Below are 14,979 nucleotides of genomic sequence, written 5' to 3' on the forward strand. Positions count from 1 at the left end.
ACTTTAAGCCCTGATATATCTTATTCAACGTTTCTCCTTGAGGGATACCCTCCAACTAAGTAACATATTTGATGGATATTTCATGTCATATTAAAAGCATAAGAGTAAGAGGACATAACTGATAAATTATACAATTAACCCAAACAGTGAACTAAACTACAGGAATTTTGTGTTAAACGAGTATTTTGGGAACATTTTGTGCAGTTTTCCTCTTATTTTAGGAACTTTTAATACAATTCTCGTCCTGAATTTTGAATTTTTTTATTAGATTTTTAACAGTCATACATAATAAATAGGCTTCTTTTCTGACTAATTCAGTGTTTTCTTCTCCCTGACGCTTGGCCATTGTTCTATCATCTCTTTGGTGTTTCTTTGATGTAACTGTATTCTTTTGTGATGCAGAAGATTCATCAGAGCGAGAGAGGAGGCTCTGTGAATATTAATTAAACAAGTCATCAAAGTTTGGAGCGGCTCCATTTTAATTTGACACTAAGATGTTGTTTTTTTTGTTGTTTTTCTCTTGTTATAGGATTTGGGAGGGAGTTGTTCATGTTTATTAATATTTATGGAATGTCTCAGACTAGAAAATAACAGGTATGAATTTTAAAATAGACGTATTTTCCTGTTTTTTTTATTTAATTTGTTGACAATAACAAAAACATAGAATAACACGAGCGTTATCCTTTTATACATCTACATTTATGGAACATTTAAGCTCACAAACAAAAACAGCAACTTGCAGATTTCCCATTACAACATCAGTTCCAGAGTGTACTCGACATTATTTCCATCATCTCCTGCATAAACATAAACAAAATGCAAATGTTCTTCATGGGGAAGTTAACACCAAACTGTATGAACTAGCTCTACTTGAATGGAAGGAATTATAAGTAAATGAACATAGAAAATAACTGTGAATAAATAAGAAATATTCATTTTTCATTGAAATAAAAAGGGCCGGCTGCAGCTCCTTTAACCACATGGTTGGCGGTTCAATTCCCAAATAATTGTCTATAAAAAAGGCAGAATGTGAGATAAAGCAGAAGTCAAAGAACATTGCTCTCCTGTAATGTTCCAGCTTCCCTTCAGCATCACTTTGTGAATCCTCGGTATCTTCTAACAAACTGTCCTGTTAAATAAAAGCAGAAAGTCCTCGTTTCTTTTGGAGCAGCTGCTACGGTTCCCCTAGTTCTCCCTCCATGGTCCGAACCAGAACGTACAGCTCAGCGAGCCCGACCACAGAGGCAGCGATCACGGCCGCTATCACTCTCTGGAAAACAGAGTGACAGAAACAAAAGAAAAAGAGAGAAAGTTAGGGACATGGAGCAAAACTATGGTCTCTGTGTCCTGGTTCAGACGCATTGGGTAAGAGGCACTTTCCAGTCTTTTTGCTTTCTGCACAGAAGTTAAATTAAAGTAATGTTAATTTATAGATATCAAAGAGTCAAATTTCTTGAATATATATAAACGTTAAAATGTCTAATTACTTTAGGAAAGTGACTTTGATGAGAGAAAGCATTAAGAACACTTGAGTTGCGCTCAGGTGACAATCTTTTTATATTTATATATATATATATTTATATATATAGTCCCCTTTGTTTCTCCCTGTCTTACTTAGTATAATTTCTTGGGTCGTATATATGTGTTCATGTACTTGTCTACATTTGTCTGTATACAATTTTCTACACAATAAAAAAAAAAAAGAAGAAAGGCCGGAAGTTTAACACAATTAAATAAAGTAAAAACATTACAAGAGTATTTATATCAGTATTATAAGTGGATTTTATTGGAATGTTAGCTGAAAACTGTCCGGAGCAGGACACAGAGACGCTACGTTTATAGCATTTAAGGATTAAAAGGATCATTTATTGTCATTCTGCACCACAGAGATGCACAAATAAAGACAGTTGAAGCAACACAAGAAAAACCTGACAAAAATAAACAAAAACAGGAGTGCATTATTTCTTAAATTTGCATCAGCAGCAACAAGAACAATTCTCTGGTCAGATAATATGGCCGACATCTTCGCATTTAGAATCTGTTGTTTGATTAAATGTTCTCTTACCGCCCCGGTGTCGGTGAACAGGTACTGACTCCCCATGTACGAACAGGCAAAAGCGGCGACCACCGTGACCAGGAAGTTGAACACGGTCGCCACCACGGCTTTGACCGACCGCACTGGAGAGAGAAGAAGGAGTTCATTTTCAGAATAAGTTTATAATTCAGCCTCTGATTGCTGCCATGGAGGTTATATAACAAGCATTGAAACCTGTAATGAGATGATTAAAACGGTACAACTCTCACCTTCCCGTCCAAAATCAGCTAATGTTCCTTTACGGCAGATTTCCTGAAGACAAAGAGAAATATTTATCAAATAAAAATAAAATATATGTGCAGATCTAGACTAAAACAGACATGCATTCCTCCAATGTTAGGTTTAACAGATGCAGTAAGACTGTATAATCTCATAGCATGAAATCACACCTTGACCTTGATAAAGATATTTTTAATGTAAATAAAAAACCTACCTGAGTGTTGACATTACGTGTGATTCTGCTGTATTCCTCGTTGGCCAGTTTGGCTTTGATTCTCTCCAGACGTGCGACTAGCTCAGGATTCTGAGAGAGAAGAGTCAACAGTTTGATTACAGTTGTTTGCAACCTGTATTAAGGTAATTTATACCTCCTTTGAAAATGAGAATACTGCACTCTAATTGGGAGGATAAGTTCCAGAAACTGGGCTCCATCTTTAAGGAAGTTTTTATCACATTAAAGCTTAAAGTTACTGCAAAGAACTTTCATTTTGTGGTAGTGTTTCCGAGCACCAGAGTCCCTTCAAAAAACCTCTAATTTTACTGCAGCAGGGTCTAAGAGTCTGACCCGCTCAGTTCTGGTTCTGGTTCTCCCATGCCCCCCTTCACTACAGTAGGCCCAGTAATACGGCCTGGGTCTCCAGCAGCGTGGTGTTGGCTCCCAGCGGGGACTCTCCTCCTCCCTCTGGAGCTCCGACTGCAGGTGGAAGGCTGCTGTCCACGGTGGACTGGTCTCTGGATCTGGGTCTGTCCACGGTGAACTGGTCTCTGCTGGATCTGGGTCTGTCCACGGTGGACTGGTCTCTGCTGGATCTGGGTCTGTCCACGGTGGACTGGTCTCTAGTGGATCTGGGTCTGTCCACGGTGGACTGGTCTCTGCTGGATCTGGGTCTGTCCACGGTGGACTGGTCTCTGCTGGAGTCTGGTCTGAAGGAGTTTCTGGTGAACCTTCATGATTTCATCTGGTTTCTCCAGAATCCGACCCGGTGGCTCCGATGACGAGCTTTAAGAATAACTTTATAGAAACAGACGATCTTCTCTCTGATGGTCTGGTTTACTGATGGAGGTCTATAGAGGATCAGGACTAAACTGAGACTGGTTCAGAACCAGATTAAAGTTCCTTGTAGTAACTTTAAGTTAATGCTTTGAATGCAACCAACACTAATGCACGTGTTAGAGGTTTCACTCACTCTGGGAGGCTTCACCACCTCAGGGAGGTGCAGCGAGCCGTCCTCCAACAACTCATGCAGGTAGAAGGGATGCCCTGCAGGAAGGAACAGCCAAAGTGACACATGTCATATTAACATTATTAATGGCACAGCTAGTATTAATCATTATTAGATGTTACCTTTGTCCTGGAGGTACTGCTTCAGTGTCCTCGCTGTGCTGAAGGACAGGGTTCTTGGTTCTGGTTCTCCTAGGATCTCCTCCAGTTCTCCTCTCAGTCTCTTGGGCAGACATGAGTCAGTATTTTCTAACAGCTCTGTCACTTTATTCCTGAATTTACCCCCAACCACAAATGCAGAAGCCATGTTTTGACTCAAACCGGAAGTCGGATTTTAAAGCGAAGCAGCTGTTTTAATGAATATAACAAGCTTATTCTCGGTGATGTTAGAGGTGTAAGTGTTCATATGTCTTCAAGAAAGAGATTCAAGACGATCCATAACAGTTTAAGTCGTTAAAAAGCTGAAATTCGGCGTTTAAAAGGCTAAAAGCAGCTAGAGGAGAATCTTCGCTGCAGCCAAGAAGGCCGCCATGTTGTTTATCATGTGACACGATGACGTAGTGGCTCATGTGACCGACTTCGCGAATATTTATTATTATTATTATTGCGAATTAATTTTTTGATTTCAACCATTTTTTTTAATATCTTTGTAAACGTATAATATTTAATTACAAGAAGAAAATAATGTTTTATTTCATTTTCAAATAAAATGTTGCTACGTAACACGGGAGCTCTCCAGGTGCCTTCACGGTCTCCTTTTTAGGCTCGTAAAGCCAAGAGTGGAGGGGATTTAACTGGATTTACGTGCAATAAACATATGTTTGGTGTTAAACAAAAGTCGTTTTTAAAACTTGTTTTAATGTCTAAATTATGATTAATCACATCTGACCTTCTATTAAGATCGGTGCGCTTAAAAAAAACGTTAATTTGCCATAAATGTGAGTTTGATGCTTGTTGCTCACTTTTTAACAAGATTAATGAAAATTGCGCTGTGAGAATAAAATATAATTAAATATTTTGTGTTGTAATAATAATAATTTGTAAGCTGCGTCCTTTAAAAAATTAGAGAAAATCATGTTTATAACACAGTGTTCGTAAAATACAACGTGGCATGAACGCAGCGTTATTACGCCTGTAAATGCCCGTATGTGAGGCCAAGCCAGAGCAAAGATGGCGGCCTGCGCGATACGCCGAGGCTTGCTGAGCGCCGTCAGTAGATACAACAGGATCCTGGGCGTCGTGGACGGCACCAGCGGGTTCGAGGTGTTCAGGCCGCGGGTTCAATGCCGAGCCTGCGGGCTGCCCAGCGGCGTCCAGCAGAGGCGGTTCATGTCGTCACGGTGAGGCACGCTGCTCTGTCCGTGCTAACATGCTAACATGCTAACAGGAATCCAAGATGGCGCCGTGACCACGTGGTCCACGTTGACCCTGTCAGTGCGGCTTAAAGCAGCCGCCATGTTTGTTTATGTAATTATTTAACCTGTTTTAAGTAACTTTAACTTTATTCAGGTATTATAATGTGTTAATGCATATTATATTAAATAAGTAAACGTTATATAAGGTGAATTAATGTTTGTTATTGTCTGAAGGTTGCAGTATTTAATCACTTTTTACTAACTAAATAGCACTTTTGGTTCTTTATAAATGACATGTTACTGTAACAACTGTTTAAAAGATATTTGTTGTTTATATATATTTATATATATATAATATATATATTATATATAACACACACATATATATATATATATATTATATATATTTATATATATATATATATATATATATATATATATATATTTTATATATATATATATAATATATATATATATATATATATATATTATATATATATATATTTATATATATATATATAATATATATATATGTATATATGTATATATATATATATATATATATATATATATATATATATATATATATATATATATGTGTGTGTGTGTGTGTGTATATAACATTAGATAATAATAATAGTCTTATTTCTATAGCACATCCCATCATACTATAAAGCTCAAAGTAGTGTATATGTAAAAAAAAAAAAACCATGTAATACTAAAAAGAGGTGATTTTATTTCACCGATCTACATCTCTGAATTGAATAGACACTGATCAAATGTTCCTAAATATTTGTTAAGAAAGATTCAAACTTGTCTTTTTGACACTTTGTTTACAGTTAAATTCTGCAACATGAACATTTGCTGATTACCACTGAGTTTATATTAAAATGTATTGATTACAGTCATTGATGTGGTTGTAGAAATGACAATCTTCCTCTCAGAATCAATCAATCAATCAATCAATGGCCTCAGATTAAACAAAGCCTGAGTCTGTCAGAGACTCGACAGAGTATTTTGATAATGTAGTGCAAGACAACATATAACATAGTAAACAATGGAACTGGTTCAGCAGAGTAAACAGTAACCGCTTTTTACCAAAACACTTATTTACTTCTTTTCTTGGCTGTGATGTGTTTTCTTACACTTGTGTTATCCATTAAATAAATAAGGAATAAAGCAGATTTTTAGATATCACATCCTGCTGCTAATGAAGAGAAGACTGTCCTGCAAATGTCAAACTATTTATAGCCTAAGCTTGTTATAATCAACAAAGAAAAATTAAGAATATATTTGCAGCATCATTTCTTTAACATCAATCTCTCTGTTTTTGCCTCGTCAGTGAAAAACAGATGCGACAATCCCTTAATGCCACAAATCACTCCTGCTCATTAACTTCCCAATATGACCAGAGATATTAAAGCCAGAGCTACTTGGTATAAATGGTACAGGAAAAACTATAAATCATAAATTCTCCCAGCCATAAGTGTGCAAACATGGGACCAATACCAGGACATCGGAGCTAGAACACCCACAATGCACAGCAGTCCTTACTAATGTTATTAGTGACAGTTATTGTGATTGGCATGAAAAAAATGGACAAAAGTGACCTTTCTGCTTGTGTTTTTGCACCATGCAGATGCACACTTTTTATATTTCTTTACTTAATGCATCAGACTTATTGTGGGATGCCGTAGTTTTCACTCAGATTGCTGCATGAATGAAACCGACCTCACACACAATGACAAAGCTGTTTTTTCCCCCTCGCTCAGCCTGGAAACGTGGCCGTAGTTCACTGACTTAGTGCTGTTTTTAGTATCATGGGGGCTGGTATGTTGACTCTGCACATTACTAATGATAATTTAGTGATTACGTCCAGACATTTTCTAGCTTCTCTGACATTTCTTTGTTGTTGTTGTGGGTGGTGCAGCAGCAGCAGTGTGTGTCAGCTGCTCTCTTTTCTGCTTGTTCAGACCAGCAGAACTGACTTGTTGCAGAATAAAAGGAGCATTGCTGTAAATCAGTGCAGAGAGAAACCAAGTGGGTCTTTGTGTTTCTGTAACTGCCTCTGTCGGATTGACCTGGAAAAAAAGATGCTGTATGAAATGTGGTGGTATGATGTCGGAGAGTTTATGTGTAAAACATAACCTCTGTGAGAGGAAGTGCAGGTGGGTTGAATTACAGCAGTGATTCAGCACCAGCTTGTGTCTCTCTTTAGTTTATGTAACTGTTTTTTCATTGTGTAATCACATCTCCTGTCTTATTTCTGTTGCTGACAACCTTTCCCCTACATGACGACAGCTCTGTTGCTCAATGACCCGGCTTCACTCTGAAGGAGACGAGCCATGTCAAACCGTTCCTCTGTTTGTTGGCAGAGCGAGTTGTTGAACAGGGCGATCTGCCGGCTGAGGCTGCTTTCAGGGGTTTACGGTTCGGTGGCTATATTTAGATCTGATTATCTCTCTGGCCACACTGTGTATTGACATTTCTCAGGTTGATTCAGAGGTAGAAGCAAGAGAAGAGGCAAAGTTAAAAACGTGTTCAAAGAGCTGCGAAGGCCACATGTTCTGAAAACATCAGGATATTTCTGGGGATTAAAGTATTATTTATGCTGCATTCACATGAAATCATGAAAACCAGAGATCATGTTATTGGATGAGAGCAGGCAGTAACATTAGTTGAGGGCTGCAGCCAATAAATAACTGTAGACTCCAGTGTCGGCCAAGTTTAAAATGTTTTTTAACTTTTTGCCGTCCACTGCCAAGGAACTCACCACCAGATGTTACTTGACTTTCTCCTTGTATGAGGTAGCTAAGGTTTGGAATAGATTTTAAAGAGAAAGCTACATGCATTACTAGAATAATTACATGAAATTAATTTCTATAGTGTATTTTATTCCATCACTGTAGCAACATATCATGCATGTTTTTTTTTCCTGTGCCGTCTGCCTGACTCCATGTGAACTCACTTCAGCATGATATATATATATATATATATATTTACAAAAAAAAACTATGAAAGAATCAAGATGTTTATCGTCACTCCCGTTATACAAGTACGATCATGTAAAATGCTTTTGCAGGGAGGCTCCATAAAAGAAAGAAAATAAATAGTACATATAATAAGACGTATGCACTATAATACAACAAATATAATTAAAGAAAATACAAGAACCCTTAAAAAAGTACAAAACAAGTGTGTGTGTGTTTGTTTTACTCAAAGTGCACAGACAAAGTCTGAACAAAGTTTCTTTTTTTATTTATATCTCCACACCATCTCATTTTTATATTGCTATAATTGAGATTTGTTGCCTCAAACAAAACCGTCTTTATTCAGCCACATTGAAATGAGTGCCAGCACGGCCTCAGGCGACCGCACAGTCTAACTTGACGTCCTATGAATAGACGCGCACACAAAAGATCATAATGCTGCATTCAGGGAATGTTGGACGCTGTGGATTAATTTCACAAGAAGTGCAATGATACAGAAACGCCAGAAGGAAACGGGCAAGATATTTGATTGCGGTTTTGTGTGATCTTACCAGCAGGGTTGCTTTAAACATGTTTGCAATCCTTAGAGGAAACTTTTATTATCTAAATTATTAAACCACATACCTGAGGGGGGTTTGTTCCATCACAAGTTTCCACTAGATTTTTAACCTTGGGTATGCTTTCTTTGTTTGTTTTGTTAGTGTTTTTTAACTCTATGTTGCAAACATACCAGGTTGTACATTCTGTCTGTTTCAAACTAGTCTGCTGATTTACAGTTTATGCACAAACAAACATTGCATCCTCCAATAACAGCAGTTTAAAAAACTACAGCTAGCAAGGAAACGTAAAGCGTAAAGAATGGGCGAATGAAAGTATTTGTAAAAAACCTGCTTTGCAAATGTTATTGGCTGTATCCAAAGATACTGAACGTCAATGCAAAACTAGAGGTTCACCATTATGAAACTAAAAATCTGGAATATAAATATCTCCCAGTTGGTGGCTGAATGTCCTGAACACGAGTGATTCACAGAGCAGATGTATATTCTGTAGCAGACAGAAAAAAAGCAATTTCAGCTATAAACCTTATAAAAATGAGGTTACCTCAGGTTATTATTCTTACACAATACAGCCACGATAAGAGAATAACCGTAACTTAATTTACAGTGTAATATTAAATCCCACTGTCCATATATCCACCTCATTAATCCCCCACTCTTCATCTTCTGTCATGAAGATTAGCTTTAGCAGGGAGCACACACAAGTATGCCTGTTATTTATTTGAAGTGACCAGCTGTTGTTGTCAGCGGTAACGTGTACTGTGTGTGTGTGTGCAGAGATTAGAATGATATTCCTGTTTGTTGACGTCTGACAAGTCGAGGTGTTTTATTGAATCTTGTCAAAGTTGTGAGATTGAGATTACGCCGGAGGGATTTTCCTTAAAGGGATGAATGTAAATCGTCTCCATAGGAGAGAAAATCTCCCGTTGAGGCTCCTCAGGGACTTATGGACTGTTGTCCATATAGAAAGTTGTTTTGATCTCAGTCCCACTGTTTTGTTTACAGACCTGCGTCAAACTCTGTCCCGAAATGTGAAGATATACATATACGTATACGGCGTCTCCACGTCACTCCTCCTCGGTCCTAATATGGACACTTCTGTTCATTGTTTGAAGAAAAAAAAAAACAAGATGCAACGGCCAAAACGTGAAACTCGATGCCTCAAAACTGCACAAACCAATGAGTGATGTTACATTGACTACGTCCAAGTCTTATATGCAGTCTTTGGTGCTTTTATTTTGAAGTTTGTTTCACACACACAAAGTGCACAGGGTCCAGTGTGTAATGGTGTTGCCTGTGTTTGGCAGGAGCAGGCCTGAAGGGAAGATTCTGGAGACGGTGGGAATGTTTGAGGCCTTGAAGCAGCACGGAAAATATGAAACGGGACAGGTGAGTCACCAAACACACACAAACACCATCACATGTCTGCTGGTCTGACTCCCAGGTCAATATTATTCATATTCTTTAAAACCGTCCTGCTTTGTCTGCTCTGTTTTCAAGCTTTGATAAATCAGTGTGTGGGTATTGTTATGATAGCACATCAGTGTGATCCTGTCAAGTGAATGTAATCTAATGTTCTGCTTTAATAAACCTCACAGCAGCTCATCACCAGGTCTGCTTGTTGTTTGTTCTCCCCTCAGCTGTTTCTCCACAGCGTGTTCGGCTACAGAGGCATCGTCTTGTTCCCGTGGCACGCCCGACTCTACGACAGAGACATCACCCCTCCCATGACGGAGAGGTAAACACCGTCTATGGCTGAAGACTGGCTTGTTTTGGGGTTTTTTTTGTTGTTGTTTAACTGAGTGTCTGTCTTTCGTCCTTCAGTAAACCTGAGCCTCCAGGAGCTCACGGCTCCAAGGAGGTGAAGGGGAAGACTCACACCTACTACCAAGTCCTGATTGACACGAGGGACTGTCCTCACATAGTAAGTCACTGTACAGTCACTGTACAGCTTGTTCTTCCTTTAAGCTTTGTTTACACTCTAACTACGAGCAGCACAAAGGCTTTTATACTAAAAATGCCAGTCTAAATGTTCTGTTAAGAAGCTAGAAAACAACGAGTGTAACTGGCAAGACGCCTTAAAAACCATCCCCCACAATGCAGAGGAGGAATTTGAAATTACTGTAAACTCATATCTCATATTCATGGACTACTTTATTGACTTTAAAAGCCGTGTAAAGAAAGATATATCTGTCGTAGAGAGGACTCAAAACTGCTCACGACAAGGTTGTCTTGAGTCACCGGGTCAGGATTTCTGGAAAGAGACTGCCGAGTTGATTTTGGGGTAATGTGTCCCTTTTTCAATTAAAAAAATTCAATTTAATATATTTATGTAGCCCAAACTCACAGATAAATCACAGATAGGCAGAGGGCTTAACAGTCTGTACAGCACACTGCATCCTCTGTTCTTGGACCCTCACATCCTACGAGGTGACAAAGCACAAAGCCTCAGGGGAAGAAATGAAGTGAATATTGTGCATTAATGGGACATGATTATTACAGATGGAGGAAGAGGAGCAGAAAAGAGCTCAGTGTACCATAAGAAGTCCTAGCAGTTGTCAATAGAAGCATAACTAAGGGCTGGTCCTGAGCCAGACTAAACTCTAAACCTTTTCACTTGAATTTGTTTTTTACAGTCTCAGAGGTCTCAGACGGAGGCGGTGACGTTTCTGGCCAACCATGACGACAGCAGAGCCCTGTACGCCATCCCAGGTACGCTGCCGTCACCGACACACTGCTGACATAACACTGCCACATGTTTGTCACAGTTCTAACAGCTTTAATCAGGCATTCATGATGAATAATAAGAGAAAGAGGACATTATCATCCTACTGTCTTTAATTCCACTTCAGTATAGAACATTTAGATTCCGGTCTCTCAAATCATTTGACCTCAGTTCATAAAAAAGTATATGAAACTTTCCCTTTTGATGTGTTTCTAATCCTTCTCCGTTTCCTCCCTGTGTGATTTAGTATGCTTCTGTTTCCTTCCCTTCAGGTCTGGACTACGTGAGCCACGAGGACATCCTGCCCTACAACTCTGCAGAGCAGATCCCCATCCAGCACGAGCTGTTTGAGCGCTTCCTCATGTTCAACCCGGCCAAATGTAAACACTCCTCTTCATCCTTCCAACGGCACATTTTTAAATAATGATGAATTAGAAGATTGTATTTTTATTGATTTAAAAAAAAAAAAAATAACAACCGTGTCATTCATGCTCTGTCGTCCTCCTGTAGCTCCTCCCTTCACCCCCAGAGACACCCTGAAGGCGTGGCAGGAGAAGAACCACCCCTGGCTGGAGCTCTCAGACGTCCACAGGGAGACCACCGAGAACATCCGGGTCACCGTCATCCCCTTCTACATGGGCATGAGGGTAAATCACCGGAGGAACTCTGCAGTGCATTGACCATGTTTTGGATTTGCCCTGTTGGCGTCTTGTAGCTGTTTTCTGTTCGTTCTGTAAGTGCTAATAGAAATTCTCTCTTGTTCTCAGGAGGCCCAGAACTCCCATGTTTACTGGGTGAGTAGCAGATTTTATTATCTGTGGGGAACCTCATGTGGAGAGGTCCACAAGGAACATCACTGTGGGAAGATAACACCAGCTGCAAACCAGGCCCTGCTGTATATGTCATGGTGACTGTAAACCATGTGTATTAACCTCTCTCTCTCTCTCTCTCTCTCTCTCTCTCTCTGTCTGTCTGTCTCTCTGTCTCTGTCTGTCTGTCTGTCTGTCTGTCTGTCTGTCTGTCTGTCTGTGTGTGTGTGTGTGTGTTGTGTTGTGTTCCTGCAGTGGCGGTACTGTATCCGTCTGGAGAACATGGGCAGCGAGGTGGTTCAGCTGAGAGAGAGACACTGGAGGATCTTCAGCCTGTCGGGAACCCTGGAGACGGTCCGAGGACGAGGAGTCGTAGGCCGGGTTAGTGCACCACAAACACTCTTTTACTTGAATGAGAACACGTATAAGGTTACTGTTAAAAAGCTGTTAGTTGTGTTTCAAACAGGGCTGGGTGTCTGTATTTGATAACTTTAGAGTTACCGAAGCGACCGAAACAACGCACTACCAAGTAGTATCCAAACTTCTGCAAAAGAAACCTGCATTTGATTTTTATGTCTGTTTATTTACAAGCACCTCATAATACAATATTTATCACATTGCAATATACCACAATATATTGCAATACTCAAAATATATATATTTTTTACTGAAAGTGTTAAAAAAAGAGCAGAAAACTTGCTGTGTATGTACATTAGGTCATATTAATAACTCAGCTTAAAAACTACTTTATTTAAAACTTCCATTTTAATTAGTTAGAAAATATATTTTAATTTGTACATAGTTGATGAGCAATGAACACAGAGGAATTAAAAAATCTGTTCAAAACATGATTATTATTTATTCTAATGGCGTGGGAATACACAGATTTCTTTCTAACCTGTTGTTCCCGTCTCTGTTTCCTCTCTCAGGAGCCGGTGTTGTCTAAAGAACAACCAGCCTTCCAGTACAGCAGCCATGTTTCTCTACAAGCCCCGAGCGGCCACATGTGGTGCGTTCACTGTCTCACAAATCACATCCCTGCTCCGTATTTCTACAACCCTCCAGAGTCTCAACGTCACCGTGTTCTCTTCTGTTTTTAGGGGGACGTTCCGCATCGAGAGGACCGACGGCTCCCACTTCGACGTTCGCATTCCCCCGTTCTCCCTGGAGAGCAACAAGGACGACAAAGCGCCCCCTGCTGGCTACACGTTCTAACTGCGAGGAGTCGCCTCCCACCTGAGAGGCCCCCGGCTTTCGTCGTGTAGATCTGCCCCCCCCAACCCCACACCTCCGTTAATGTCGCCTCAGCCTTCAGCATGAGACTAGCAAGAGTCAGAAGATGCAAAGGGAAGATTTGGCATTTTTTAGATAATCAAAATGCAGACCAACATCGCTCCTTTCTTTCCTGTGAGAGTGAACACAACAGAAATACATCCGATAACTCGTAGATAATTATTGGCCGTATTATGTGCGACTCCACAGTGAAGTGGAAGAGCATTGGGAGGAAGGGAGGGGGGTGTATTGAGCAGGTTGTATTTTTATTGTCGTGGGAGTTTTTCCTGCAACTGAGCTACAAACGCGACTAAATCTTCCTACATTTTCTCATTTGAATTTATAAAAAACCTGCAAACGACTAATCCCTGTTTTTCCTTTTATGTTTTTATCAGACTTCTCTCTATCACGGTTTAGTTATGTCAGAGATCTGTGGGAAATCAGATTGAATATTAGCTGTTTTTTTGGGCTGAAGTTAGAGTTTTACAGCATTGAAGCACAGTGGATGGAATCAGTTTGACACAGATCAACAGAAAAGAGTAGCTTCATCTCTGGGAGCAGCGATAACCTTCTACAGGGTCTGTCAGCTTTGCACATCTTAGTTTAAAGTCTCTTCCTTTTCTTAGTTTGCCGGAGAGAAGGTGAAGTTCAGCTCTTGGTTGTCTTTGAATAACGAATGCAGCACAACATAAAGTAATTAAACGAAGCCGTTGGCCGCCGGTGTCGGTGCCCAAAAAGGAGAGAGGAGTGTGTGTGTGTTCAGTCACTACTTCATGTACGCACACGCTGGATGTTACGAGTCGAGAAATTCTTTCTGGTTAATGTGAGAAAATAAAATGTTTTGATGGGTGATTTGAAGCACCTATGATGGTTGAAATGCTACTGTAAATAGAGATGTAATTAAAGGCAAAACAAATGAATAATAAACTTTTTTGAAAAGTACATCTTGATTTTATTTATGTCGCTGCCACTCAAACAAGTGTTGTCCTCACATGTAAAGAAGCAGAAAATGGTGTTTTATCTGTTGATGTGCTTTGTTTTTGTTGCATGATTATTAATAAAGACAGTATATCCTCTTCCTCTTTTATATACTGTACTGCTGCTACAAAAATGTTTTGTTTAAATAAAGAAATATTAGTTTATGAGCTCCAACCAGCCTCCACCAGAGGGCAGTACAACACCTTCCTTTATTCCACCATGAACACTAGTGTATGCAGCATGTGACCACATTCACTACACTGAAAGCTGATTACATGAAAAGTTTGTCTCCTTTTTAAAAAAAAAAATAGACTTCTCCAAATGGAAATGATGCCTGAATACATTCTTTCACTTTCACATTTAAAACAGCCTCACATGATATTTCATCATATGACTCATAAAGTATTTTAAGTCTCAGTGACTTTCTTTCTTTTATGCAAAAGGAATTTTAAAATAAGTGCTTTATTGCAAATAGAACAAGACTGCATAAACAATTGATTTTTTATTAATAATTAACATCTTTGGTGGTGCTCGCGCTCCTCGTGCCCTTCCCCTCCCTTATTCCATCACGTGCGCTCGGTGCGCGCCCACCATCATCCAGTTGAGGGTTTGCAAACACATAATTCAGTCCCAGCAAAGGGAGACACTCTCTCTCACTCTCTCTCTCACTCCCCTCCCCGGCACTGTGGAGCTTCCAACCCGCCCTAAAGGCTCTCTGAGACGGCAGCTGATGGAGGATTCACACCTTGGAGAAGGA

General features: G+C 39.6%; 2 protein-coding genes across 3 annotated transcripts; one reads left to right on the top strand and one right to left on the bottom strand.

Annotated features, from left to right (window-relative positions):
- Positions 1 to 615: 615 nt before the first annotated feature.
- Positions 616 to 4,091, bottom strand: tmem199 (transmembrane protein 199). The gene is made up of 6 exons (XM_054602061.1): positions 3,660 to 4,091; positions 3,502 to 3,575; positions 2,529 to 2,618; positions 2,305 to 2,347; positions 2,066 to 2,178; positions 616 to 1,270 (listed from the first exon to the last, which is right to left on the bottom strand). Exons 1-6 carry the CDS (start codon positions 3,841 to 3,843, stop codon positions 1,175 to 1,177), a joined length of 600 nt encoding a protein of 199 aa, XP_054458036.1. The 5' UTR covers positions 3,844 to 4,091; the 3' UTR covers positions 616 to 1,174.
- Positions 4,092 to 4,674: 583 nt separating this feature from the next.
- poldip2 (polymerase (DNA-directed), delta interacting protein 2) lies at positions 4,675 to 14,186 on the top strand. 2 transcript variants are annotated; one of them, XM_054598760.1, is made up of 11 exons: positions 4,675 to 4,876; positions 9,746 to 9,827; positions 10,079 to 10,176; positions 10,263 to 10,362; positions 11,075 to 11,150; positions 11,436 to 11,543; positions 11,674 to 11,810; positions 11,931 to 11,957; positions 12,228 to 12,353; positions 12,902 to 12,981; positions 13,073 to 14,186. In XM_054598760.1, exons 1-11 carry the CDS (start codon positions 4,707 to 4,709, stop codon positions 13,185 to 13,187), a joined length of 1,119 nt encoding a protein of 372 aa, XP_054454735.1. In that variant the 5' UTR covers positions 4,675 to 4,706; the 3' UTR covers positions 13,188 to 14,186. The 2 variants fall into 2 exon arrangements, with proteins under 2 accessions (XP_054454735.1, XP_054454744.1); XM_054598769.1 differs by having other exon boundaries at positions 4,676 to 4,876; positions 9,752 to 9,827.
- The last annotated feature ends 793 nt before the right edge of the window (positions 14,187 to 14,979 follow it).

This window comes from Anoplopoma fimbria, chromosome 1 (genome assembly GCF_027596085.1).
Source record: "Anoplopoma fimbria isolate UVic2021 breed Golden Eagle Sablefish chromosome 1, Afim_UVic_2022, whole genome shotgun sequence".
NCBI lineage: Eukaryota > Metazoa > Chordata > Actinopteri > Perciformes > Anoplopomatidae > Anoplopoma > Anoplopoma fimbria.